The 12,762-nt window shown below is 50.2% G+C and overlaps 1 protein-coding gene across 2 annotated transcripts in view; it reads right to left on the bottom strand.

Moving 5' to 3' along the window:
- CDCA2 (cell division cycle associated 2) overlaps window positions 1-12,762 on the bottom strand; it is a 29,941-nt gene that overhangs the window by 8,772 nt on the left and 8,407 nt on the right. The window contains exons 5-8 of one of the 2 annotated variants that reach the window (XM_044278921.1): window positions 10,972-11,090; window positions 9,327-9,405; window positions 8,168-8,352; window positions 6,956-7,013 (exon numbers count right to left, since the gene is read on the bottom strand). In XM_044278921.1, coding sequence (XP_044134856.1) covers window positions 6,956-7,013; window positions 8,168-8,352; window positions 9,327-9,405; window positions 10,972-11,090 — 441 coding nt within the window. The remainder of the gene's footprint in view (window positions 1-6,955; window positions 7,014-8,167; window positions 8,353-9,326; window positions 9,406-10,971; window positions 11,091-12,762) is intronic. The other variant, XM_044278922.1, reaches the window with a different exon arrangement.

The raw sequence follows: 12,762 nt of genomic DNA, 5'->3' as shown, positions 1-12,762 counted from the left end.
CCTCTCTGGTGGGAGCTCACATACTGTAGGCGGGTGCTTTTTCCTATAGTGTGAAAGAACGTCCACCGCTGATGGATTGTAGGGTGGTCATAACTATGGAAATGAGCAGAGTATAATGTGATGGAAATAGGAATCCAGCGAAAGGAGGCAGTGATAACAATACATTAGTAAGTGCCTTGTATTCACTTTCTCTACATGATAAACGTAAATTTGCTGAAGTGAGACAACCCCTTTAAAAATACATTTCTATCTTTTTGAGGAATGGACATACAGATGCAGAAAGCACACAAACCATGCACTTCCTGCAATAGACAGAACATGTCCTATTCTTGTCCGACCCATGAAGTCAATGGGGCCACACACAAAAAAAACAAAAAATAAATAAAACACACACACCACAATGTCATCTGTATTTTGAGGATCCTCATTTTGCAGATCAGAAAATACATATAAGTCACGTGCATGAGTCCTTATATCCTGAATACAGTATTAGTCCGTATATTCTATGTTTACGGGCTGCTGTTACATTGCGTTTGCTTAGTCTTAAGTCTGTCTGGACAAAATTTGCCTAATTTACTAAGGCACGGGGGTTTTTTCATAAATTTGGAGCATCTTCCAGCAGCCCATGCACCAGACCTGGAATTGTTCTCCTGCTGAGCTGGTGTAGATTTCAGCTATAGGTTTGTGGCATAAATTATTGTAAACCCAGCAGATTGTGGACAGGCGTTTCGGTAATCGACTTCCGGGTAGAAGAGTCGCATCTGCTTCCGCGTTGGGGTAAGCTTTGCTTTCTGGTTCCCCGCTGCTCGCATCCTCATCACGCCCCAGCTGCCACAGGTAACGCACCGTTGAATCACCAATGGCACAGCCGGTGGCATGTGTTCCACCGTGGGACGGAACGGACTCCCTGCCCGCGCGCCACATCTAGTGCCCGCCGTACTTCTCGCGGTGGCTGGTAGGACTCGTGGCTTCCTTCGGGGGTCATGTCACGCTGGGTTCCAGGTAGCCGCTTTCAGGCGCCTGCTGCGCATATCTGGTCAGCAGGGGGCGGCATTGGGCATGCCATTACATTTATGCACCCTGCGGTCCTGCCTGCTGACATCCCAGGTAGGGTGCGGCAGGTACATGCTAGCAATAGCAGCTGCAATATATTTTTGCTCGTTTTTTTTTATTTTATAAAATTTAAATGACCCACCTCCCTGATACGCTCAGGTCGTCTCCCTCTTGCCGGGATCGCCCAGGCACTCTTTCTACGCCTTTTCGCCACCTGGTCACGCCCAGGCCAGTCATAGTCTGCCTGGTACGCCCAGGTCACTGTTGTCCTTAGCCACTTCCTAGGCCCCTGATTGTTCACCGGGCACGGTCGCTTGTCTCATTGTCGTCCCCTGGTTCTCCCAGGGCACAGTTCGTTCCTGGTACGCCCAGGTCCTCCTTGCCTACTCACCTTCAATTGGTACGTGGGTCTCCTCGCACCTTTCCATCAGCTGGCAGTCCTGCTGTCTGGTCTAGGACAGCCTACAGGGCCACTCTTCCACGCTCTTTGTCCACCTGGCTCACAGGTCCGTTATGTAATGTCTTCCGCCCGCCGCTGCTACGCGCAGCTTCTGTCTGTCTCTCACATGGCACCGCGCCATCTCTCCCTCCTACCACCTGGTACACTCAGGTGGCCTTCTGTCAATAGCCAATCTGATACCTCAGATAGTTTGACTCCAGGGGTGCGCCCCATCCTGGCCAGTTCGCCTGGCTCAACAGGTCTGGGTCATCCCTCGTTCTGCACTCACGTTTTCGCCTGTCCCCCTTTCTTTTTTCAGGTTCTAGCCTTTTCCCAGGTTCCAGTCAGTCCTGTCCAGGTAAGTGCTCACTTACATCCTCGGCGAGCCCAACAGGTCAATGTTTCTCGGTTAATCAGATTCTTCATCTATCCGGGCAGGTCGATTTTCCTGCTAGTCCGTGTTACAGTGTTCTGTATTCGGGTACGTTTATATCTTAGTCCTCACACCTTCTCGGTCCTTTACTCCATCACCCTGTTTTTTGGGGGGGATTTTTTGTGTTTGTCACGCGATTTATCTTTCCACATAGATGACAGCCTTTCTATCCCTGAAACAGTCGTTTCAGGCCAAGCCGGTCCTTAGTCACTAAGGAGTTGGACCATTCGAAAGTTACTCGCGGAGCTTAACAGGAGGGGCATCCCGCACACAGCCTCCGCCAGAAAGGCAGAACTATACAAGCTCCTCATGACCAGCCCCAATCCTTCCGGGGTTCAGACAGGCACATCATCTATCCAGCTCTTGCTGGTGCAGCTACAGGCCACCTTGAACACACTGGTCGACTCGGTGGCTGACGTCCGAGCAAGAGTATCAAAACTGGAGTCCCGGGCCTCCGTGGCACCCGCCCGACTGGCCACCCCCTCAACTTCGGTTTATCTGACGCCAGGTACACCCAGGCCTATTCCCCAAGTGGCCCCCCTCGCATTTTATCCCAGAAAATCTTGAGACATTCTGGCAGGGAAAGACGTTAATCTTGCGTGGGTTCTCATTGCCGCCCAAGATGTACCCGAAAACAGGGTGATCAATTGTGGGGATGTGTCCGTGGTCCTCAGGGCCAAGGACTCTCGGCTTAACCGCAAGTTATCGATTTCAGGGTTTGTCCTGGTGTTCAGCCTCTTTAGGGACATTGTCTGCACAGCACAACTGGAGAGAAGGGAAGAGCAAGACAACTACTTGTACCTGGTCACCGACCTGGGTCACAAGTATGGAGGTTCGGCCTTTTATGATTACCATCGTTCTTTCTCGGCAAAAGCAGCAGAAGCTTTGGCTCAGTTTCAGTATGTCACCAGCTGGGCCAGCATCGATACAGAACTATTCTTCCGTCACTGCGCAGGGCTCAGGGCACCCACCTGCGCGATGTGTCAGTCCATTTTTCATACCTCTGAGTGGTGCCCAAATACCACCCACACCGTACAGGACCGGGCTCTCCTGGGGACCTCCGGGACCCAGCAGCCCACCCTTTCTACCGACAAGCTCGGCCAGCCCATCATCTACCTAGGAAGGAGCCAAATCTGTAATAATTTTAACACAGGTGGTTGCAGAGCCCTCCACATTTGCTCCTTGTGTTTTAAGGCTCACCCTCGTTTCTCCTGTTCCAAGAGGGCGGCTAAACAATCCTGACTAGCCGACAATGTGGACCTCCTGGCGGCTCTCCTCCAGGACCACCACGATGAGAACTTCGTGGCATTCCTGTTGGCAGGCTTCTCGGAAGGGTTCCACACCGGGCTCACACTACCTGCAGGTACCTTGGGAAGGCAGGAATCTTCTATCAGCCACCGGGAATCCAACAGCAACAGGCAAGTTAATACAGTCCGAAGTAGATAAAAGTTTCCTTATAGGTCCCTTTACATCCATACATGGCGCATCAACCCTATCAGTCTGTTGTATGGCAGAGGTGCTTGGTTGGCAAAGGCGGACATCGCAGAGGCATTCAAGCTCCTCCCCATCCAACCTTAGTTGTGGCAGTACTATGGCATTAAGTGGGCCGGCCAATATTACTTCACAAATAGGCTCACTTTCGGCTCTAAAAGCAGCCCTTGGTTGTTCGACCAGTTTGCTACACTGGATCTTGGTCTATCACGAAGGACTGTAGACTGTCATCCATTACCTGGATGACTTTCTGATCATTGAGGGCCCGCAGGACAGATCAGGCAATCCCGCCACTCTCCTTGAGATAGCCGCCAGTCCAGAGGTTCCGGTCACCCAGGCCAAGACTGAAGGTCCCGCCACTAGGGTTACATTCCTGGGCATCATCCTAGATTCCATCAGAATGGAAGCCAGCCTCTCGGAAGGGAAGCTCGCCCAATGCCGAGAGGTTATTGCCCAGGCTGCCTCCTCCGGGAGCCTTAAACAAAAACAAAAAAAGTTACAATCTCTTCTGGGCCGGCTCAATTTCGCCTCTGGGATCATGCCCCAGGGGAGGACGTTCGTATCGAGGCTACTCCAGCTTCTTCCCTCGGCGCCCGACCAGGACAGCGTCATCCGATTGGACAGCCACGCAATGGCAGACCTGGCCATGTGGGAGTTGTTCCTCTCCCGTTGGAAAGGCATCTCCCTCTTCGTCCCTCCATGGTCGCCCTCCTTCCCTACTATCTTTTCGGATGCTGCCGCTTCCTGCGGCTATGCAGCCATTTGGGGTCACCATTGGCTGGTTGACCATTGGCCCACGTCCGTCCTGGCAGATGCCGAATCCATCAGCACCTCCTCCCTGTTGGAATTGTACCCCATTGTCGCAGCCGCTCAGGCCTGGGGTCATCAGTGGGCCAACACGCCGGTGATGTTAGTCACCGACAATCAGGCCCTAGTTGACATCTTAACCAAAAGGTAGGGCTAAGTCCCAAAAAATAATGACACTTTTGCGCCGGCTGGTCTGGTTTGCCCTTTCACACAATTTCCATTTGCACTGCAGCCAGATTCCTGGCCAGCAAAACATTGCGGCAGACGCATTGTCCCGATTTAATTTCCCCCTCTTTTTCCAGGTCATGCCCAAAGCCGATCCTCTCAGATGTCCCTCCCCGGCATTCAGTTCCCTGACCATGGACTAAGTGCTCTCGTCTCCTCAGCAAGGGGCCTGGCACAGCAGTCCCTCGCCCCAAATACGGCCAGGAACTACCAATCTGGCCTGAGAACCTACCAGGATTTTTCCAGACTCCACCCGCAGGGGGAGCTATTGGACATCCCGTATATCATGGCCTTCATCTGCCATTGTCATCACCTCTTACCGTATATACTAGAGTATAAGCCGACCCGAGTATAAGCCGAGGCCCCTAATTTTACCCCCAAAAAAATGGGAAAAATTAGTGACTCGAGTATAAGACTAGGGTGGGAAATGCAGCTATAATGCAGAGTGTATGTGTATATAATGCACACACTCTACATTATATACACACACATCTGCAAGAGGGTGACTCAGATTGATGGGAGTCTGACTCTGACTCCCTGTATTTAATGCAGAGTGTGTGCATTATATACACACACACACACTCTGCATTAAATACAGGGAGCCATCCACAGATCCCCCCTAAACAGTGCCATCCACAGACCCCCCCTAAACAGTGCCATCCACAGATCCCCCCTCCCCTAAACAGTGCCATGATGGCACTGTTTAGGGGAGGGGGGGATCTGTGGATGGCACTGTAGGGGGATCTGTGGATGGCACTGCCATCCACAGATCCCCCTACAGTGCCATCCACAGATCCCCCTCCCCGACACTCACAGCAGTATATTTATAAAGTAGTATTTATCAGTAACCTTTAACATTGGATAGCTTACTTTGTCTTTGCTCCGGTAATAGCAGGCAGTGCGGGGAGCGGCGCTCACTCACTGACGTCACGCGCCTGCTCCCACTAGGCGGCGCAGGCGCGTGACGTCAGTGAGTGAGCGCCGCCCCCCGCACTGCCTGCTATTACCGGAGCAAAGACAAAGTAAGATAGTAGACTCGAGTGTAAGACGAGGGGGCTTTTTTGAGCACAAAAATATGTGCCCAAAAACTCGTCTTATACTCGAGTATATACGGTACATCTCTCACATAACACCATCAAGTTGTACCATGCGGGCGTCCAACACCACGCCATGCTCCGTAACCTGGGAGGGGGCTCCATTTTTTCATCGCATTGCGTGGGGTCCAGAAAGGCAGTGTCAACCCCCCTTCCCACAGACAGTCACGGGCGAGATGTTCCGGAGGATGTCATCAGCCCTTGATGGCAACCCTTTTGGGCCCATCTCCAGCTTGGTCATCAAAGCTGCCATGTAGCTGGGCTTCTACAGGTTCCTTAGGCCAGGTGAATTCACTTTCAGCTCAGCAGGGCGCAGCGGTCTGTTAAAGGAGCAACTAGTGTGGAGCCAGGGCACGGTACAAGTCCTCACGCAGCTCATTAACGCCATCCGTGAAGCTCCCCCTAACAGCCTACTGCTACCTTATCTCAGTGGCCCTCTCACCTCTGCACAGTTCATATGCCACATCCGTATACTTGCATGAGGCCATTCCTTCCGTATCGGAGCCTAATCCGCAGCTTCCAAGCACAGGGTTCCCGTTCATGTCATCCGGAGAACCCCTTAAACACCGAGGCCTCTTGCACGCAAACGTTTTTTCTTTCCGTGTCCATTCCGTTTTTTTTTGCGGACTGTATGCAGAACCATTCACTTCAATGGGTCCACAAAAAAACTGAAGTTACTCCGTGTGCATTCCGTTTCCGCATTTCCATTCCGCAAAAAAATAGAACATGTCCTATTATTGTCAGCATTACAGACAAGGATAGGACTGTTCTTTGAAGGGCCAGCTGTTCTGTTCCGCAAAATATGGAATGCATACGGACGTCATCCGTATTTTTTGCAGATCAATTTTTTGCGGACTGCAAAATACATATGGTCGTGTGCAAGAGGCCTAAGACCTCTTTGACACGAGCGAGTTTTTTCCGTTCATTTCAATGGGTCATGCGTATACAAGTGTTTTTTTCCACACATCAGTTGTGTGAATTACGCAGCATGTTCTATATTCTGCGTTTTTCACGCAGCCCTGGCCCCAATAGGGCATCAGTGAAAAACACATTACATCCGGAAGCAGGTGCGATGCGTTTTTCACTGATCGTTGCTAAGAGATGTTGTTTGTAAACCTTCAGGTTTTTATCACACGCATCAAAACGCATTGCACCCGCGTGGAAAAAGACTGAACGCAATCGCAGACAAAACTGACTGAACTTGCTTGCAAAATGGTGCGAGTTTCCGTGAACGCACCCGGAGCCAATCCGTATCGTTTGTGTGAAAGAGGCCTAATAGGCTCACTCCTTAGGGGGTAAGGTGACTTGTTCACACTGGTAACAGGTGACCGTAGTTTTCTTTAATCTACTGCATATTATAACCTTGGTGTCTAACCAACCCAAGTGAAAAATGATAAAGTGTGAGCTCCTCACCATCATCTGCTTCTTCATCTACTGAAAACAGATCTCCGTCCTCCTCTGGGAACACGAGCTGCGGAGGAAACACATGGAAGTATTCTGCCTTTATCAGATAGGACAGCACTTCTACACAGATGCTAAGGTCTCATGCCATGGATACAAACGCTGGGTCCCTTCATTGGTTTTCCATTATACATGGCTCACTGGCCTCCGGCTGTGCAGGGAGCTTCACCGTGAACCAACGCAAGTCAATCCACGGTATGGTGGATGGGAGCAGCATTATGGAGGAAAAACTAAGGAGACATTCTTAGGGCTCTTTCACACGAGCGGATGCCGTGCGGGTAATCTGCTGAGTGAAAGAGTGCCAAGCCCCGCTCTGGACGGCAGAGACTCTGAGCATTAACATGATTGATAATGCTCCATGCCCCTCTGATCTTTTTACTACAAAATCACGGTGACAACTTTATCTCACTGTGATTTTGTAGTAAAAAGATCAGAGAGGCACGGAGCATTATCAATCATGTTAGTGCTCCGAGTCTCTGCTGTCTGGAACGGTGCTTGGCTCTTTCACGCAGCAGATTACCCGCACGGCATCCGCTCGTGTGAAAGAGCCCTTAGGCCTAGTCCACACTTCAGTGATTTCCATCAGTGATCTTTAAACTAAAACCAGTGATGGAGCCTCTGTTGATAAGGCAGAATGGAAAGATCTGCACTTGTTCTGTGTTTTGGACCCACACCTTGTTTATGGTATTACCTTGTAGGGCGGCCCCAACTGGTGACATGGATGTTTTTTGTGTGTTTTTTTTTTAAAAAGCCGACCCCGTTCGTTCACTGTTGCCCCGCATTGATTTGGCGCCTTGTATTCTAATGAGCAGTATCGTCGCAATGGAGCGGAGACGCAGTCTTCTGCTGTGGGAGTCTCCTCCAACCTGGCTGCGAGTGGTCCGCTCTGATTGGCTCGCGCTCACAGCCAGGGAGAACGAGACACCCACAGAGGACTGCGTCTCCGCCCCATTGCGATGATACTGCTCATTAGAATACAAGGCGCCAAATCAACAGAGGGGAGGGGGGGGGGGGGGCCCAACAGCCTGTGTTAAAACTGATGAAAGGTCCTCTAACACTAAATACCACTCAACAACTACACTTTCAGACACTATTATACACATGAAGTGACTGTCTGAACTGCTAAAAGTGGCGGACGTGAAAATGCATCCTTTTGTCACTCACCTGAAAATGGAGAAAATCTCGTCTAGGAGTCTTTTTCAGCGCAGGTTTAAGGACTGGTCCAGAGGAATCTTCTGTTTTCAGAGACTGCTCAGGTTCTGGAGGACTTGCACCTGCAAACATCACCTTCCTTTTACGGGATCTGGAGGTGTCTGGTAACATTTGGGCTTCATCGGTCAGCACCTCTACTGTGATAAGAACATGAAAAGCAGATGATTATGCTCACCACAGCCCCTTCAATCAGATGATCAGTGGGGGGGTTCTTGAAGTCAGACCCCTGCAGATCTGATACTGATGGCCTGTTCTAAGGGTAGGTCATCAATATCTGATCAAGGGGGTGCCACGAGTCTTGTCTGGAATTTTTATAGCGATATCGTATCCTCAGGATAAGTTAATAGGAGATTGGCGGGGGTGCTTGGACTGTACCTCCGCCAATCAGCTGCTCAAAGAGGCCGTGGTGCTCAGTTAGCGCATAGGCTTCTTCCTAGACCATGTGACATCACATTCATCAGTCAGATGACCTAGGCGCAGTTCAGTCCCATTCAAGTGAAAGCTGCGAGGAGGCTTCCTCAAACAGCTGATTGGTGGTGGGGGGGGGGGGTATCTGGAGTCGGACCCCCAACCATCTGATATTGATGACCAACCCCGAGGATAGGCCATCAATATCAAATTCCCGGATAACCCCTTTAACCTCACATCAGCAGCAGCCGCCGGCACCACTAGTAAAATATTGGACGTAGCCAGAAGGCCATGCTGGAGCAGTGCAGCTCAATCCCCACTGAATGGAAAACCCTGTTAAAGGGGTAATCTCATCTCCACAATTATGGCATATTGTTAGGATATGTCATAAAATGTCAGATACGAGTGGTTCCCTGTAGGACCTCCTCCTGCCTTCAGAACAGTCCCAGAAGTGAAGATGAGCAGCTGCATATGCGCAACCACTATCCAATAGCAGCTATTTTTGGAACTTTTCTAATGAAGGAGAGCATGCCGGGCATGCGCAGTGTGCCCTCCTTCACTTTGAGAGCCTTGTTCTGGAGATAGAAGCAGGTCACAGATGTGGGACTCAAACCTGACATTTATGGCATATCCTAGCACTATTCCATATATTGAGGTGGGTCTACCTCTTTAAATAAGGAACTCCAGAGATCGATCAGCTCACCCGACTTGCTGGGGACTTCAGTCAGCGGTCTAGATGCTAGAGTCAAGTCACTTTCCAGGGTCTTCTCTGGCACAGATTTCTGTAAGATTAAAGGAGGAGGCCTGACTTAGACTCTAAGAAATCACACGATGTTGGGCAGATCTTTTCCAGTTCAACAAAACACGTCCACCTTAAAGGGGTATTCCTACAACCAGAAGCATCTCATTGTCGTATACATGGAAATTGTAAATGCATTCAGTCACCAGAAAAGCTGGTATGTGGAGGTTTCTACCTGGTTACTCCTCCCTCCCTTCGGCTGAGCACCCATGGTGCCATGTGCCGTTTCTATAGCAGCCCTCATCCTGTGCAGTCCCCGAGCATGCACAACGTAGATTACATCTGACGCTTGCCAGGGCTTGGCAGTCGCCTCTTTCACCAAGTTCCACCCACAGCATGGTGCAACTGCCCACGTCGGTAATGTAATTATTAGTTGCATGTTACTGTGGTGTGAACTGTGGCTGATATTACTTGGATTGGGTGTGTGGGAAGGAGGAACGAGGAGCAGAAGCCTGTAATCTTCTAGCTTTACTGGACCTGTCCTGGTGATCTGCATTCTGGGAAGTGTAGTGCACTCCACAGGCGCTCAGCCATCAGGCACGTGTCTTACCAAGCTTGGGCATTATAACAATTAGACAGTCGTAGAAGGACAGATATGTCCCAGACAAATGACAATACAAAGGCTATCAGCACCACTTACACCACAGTCAAAGTTTAAGCAGATTAAAAGGGGGTCATCCAACATTATATCCGACCTCCCATGGTGGTGATCAGACTTAGGCTCCATTCACATATCCGCAATTCCGTTCTGCATTTTGCGGAACGGAATTACAGACCCATTCATTTCCGCATCTGGGTCCGCATTTCCGTTCCCGAAAAAAATAGAACATGCCCTATTCTTGTCCGCAATTGCGGACAAGAATAGGCATATTCTATTAGTGCCGGCGATGTGCAGTCCACAAAACACACACTGATGTGCGAATGGACCCTTACCATGTCCCCGCCGCTGGGTTGGTCTCGATTGCACCCCGGCCCGCTCTTCATCCTCCTGGTGCACTGATATCAATATCCTGTTGATGGGAGAACACGTGACCACTGCAGCCAATCACTGGCCACAGCAGTGACATCACATGACCATTTGTTGTGACATGAGTGGAGCAGCAGGTCTCCGCTGCGGCCAGTGATAGGAGGACACTTGACCACTGCAACCAATCAACAGGATGTTGATATATCTTTCACCAGAAAGATAAAGCGCAAGCTGGGAAGCAATAGAGACTGACCCAGGCCGCAGGGACCAGGTAAATATGATCACCACCGCGGGCCGGCCACTCTGAGGTCTGATACAATGATGGATAACCCCTTTAACATATGGAGACAGCAACATCCATCCATAGTCGACCCCATTCTACAAGGCCGACTTTGTAGTACATTAAAGGGGTGTTCCACAAAATAGGTGCCGGTTGCAGAGGTAGGACTTGCATTAGTTTTGCCATCACCCTGACTTCTGCATCCAGGTACACCATGATTGTAGGGGTGGCTGCACATGTCACTGGCTCTCTTCATTAACATCCCTAGGCGTTACAAAAGCCTGACATGTCTAAGTACATACCTCCAAAGGTTGTGCCGGACACGATGCTGCTGGGGTTTTATGTAACTCACTTGGTACGTCCACATCTGAAGGGTCACATATTTTCTTCCTTTTTTCTGGCGGCTCAGATATCCTCTCTCCTACAACAGGGAAAGGGTAAATTACTCTTACCGGTAATTGGATTTTCCAATAGCCTCCACAACGGCATTCACAGGAGGGTGTCCCCGCCTCCAGGACAGGAAACAACGAGGAAGCACAGGATTTAAGGAGCCTCCTCCCCTTACCTTACCAGTCAATAAGAGAGGACACAGAAGTGATGCATAACAAATTATATATTATAGTAAACAAATTACATCATTCATTTACATTTAAAGCTTGGGAGGGAACCCAATGCCGTTGTGGAGGCTATTGGAAAATCCAATTACCGGTAAGAGTAATTTACCCTTTTCCCCGGCGCCTCCACAACGGCATTCACAGGAGGATTAACAGAGTAATCAATATTAGGGGGGGGCCACACTAGATAGGACCTCACGACCAAAGGACAAGTCCTGTTCCCTTACTACATCTAGCTTATAGTGCCGAAAAAAAGTCATAGGGTTGGCCCATGTGGCGGCCCTGCAGATCTGTTCCAGAGGGACTGCCTTCGTTTCTGCCCAGGATGAGGCTACTGCCCTTGTAGAATGAGCTTTTAGTACCTCCGGCGGCTGACAGTTCTTGGTAACATAGGCAGAGGATATTATGTTCCTAATCCACCTAGCTATGGTTGACTTGCTAGCCGCTTGCCCCTTATTAGGGCCCTGGAATTGTAAAAAGAGATGGTCCGATTTTCTAAGCGGTTTAGTGGCCTGAAGGTAAGAAAGGACTGATCTCCTGACGTCCAGATTATGGAGAGTATCTTCCGAATCATTAGAAGGAGACTGAAAAAAAGAGGGTAGGGAGACTTCCTGCTCACGATGAAATCTGGATACCACCTTTGGGAGAAAGGCTGGACAGTGCCTGAGGATTATACGATCATCCAGAATTGTAAGATAGGGAGGCTTGCAAGAGAAAGCTTGAATTTCCCCCACTCTTCTGGCAGAGGTTATGGCAACTAAAAAAACCGTCTTCATGGTGAGGAGCCTTAGAGGGATCTCATCAATTGGCTCAAACGGAGGAGTAGTGAGAGCAGAAAGAACCAGGCCCAAATCCCAGGGAGGAACCACTGGACGAGGGAGGATCGAAGTTCTTCCTGCCCCCCTCAAAAACCGCTTGATCAGAGGGGAATCTGCTAGTTTTACGTCCAGGAAGGCGCTGAGCGCGGAAATCTGAACCTTCAGAGTTGATGGACGGAGGCCTTTTTCTAGCCCCGCTTGCAGGAACTGGAGGACCTGAGGAACATCAGGAGAATCTACACTTCCCAAGAAGGACAAAAAGGCATTCCAGGTTCTCAGGTAGATCCGGGAAGTTACCGGTTTCCGGCTTTTGAGCATCGTGGAGATGACTGCGTCCGACAGACCCTTCTGTTTTAGCAGGAGGCGTTCAGATTCCAGGCCGTCAAACTGAGTTGATTTACACTGGGGTGATTTATTGGTCCCTGGTGGAGTAGGTCCGGGATTGATGGCAGTGTCCAATAAACACCGGCTGACAGTCTGAGCAGGAGTGGAAACCAAGCCCTTCTTGGCCAGAAGGGGGCCACCATAATTACGTGGACCCCTTCTTCCTGAGTCTTTACCAGGACCCTTGAAATGAGGCTGAATGGAGGGAAGGCATAAAGGAGCTGTCTTGGCCACGGCCTGGAGAGGGCGTCTAGCCATACCGGGCGATCCATTTGCG

The sequence above is a fragment of the Bufo gargarizans genome, chromosome 2 (assembly GCF_014858855.1).
Source record: "Bufo gargarizans isolate SCDJY-AF-19 chromosome 2, ASM1485885v1, whole genome shotgun sequence".
In the NCBI taxonomy this organism is placed as follows: Eukaryota; Metazoa; Chordata; class Amphibia; order Anura; family Bufonidae; genus Bufo; species Bufo gargarizans.
Note: the sequence above shows the minus strand (reverse complement) of the source record. Positions and strands in the feature narration are given on the sequence as shown.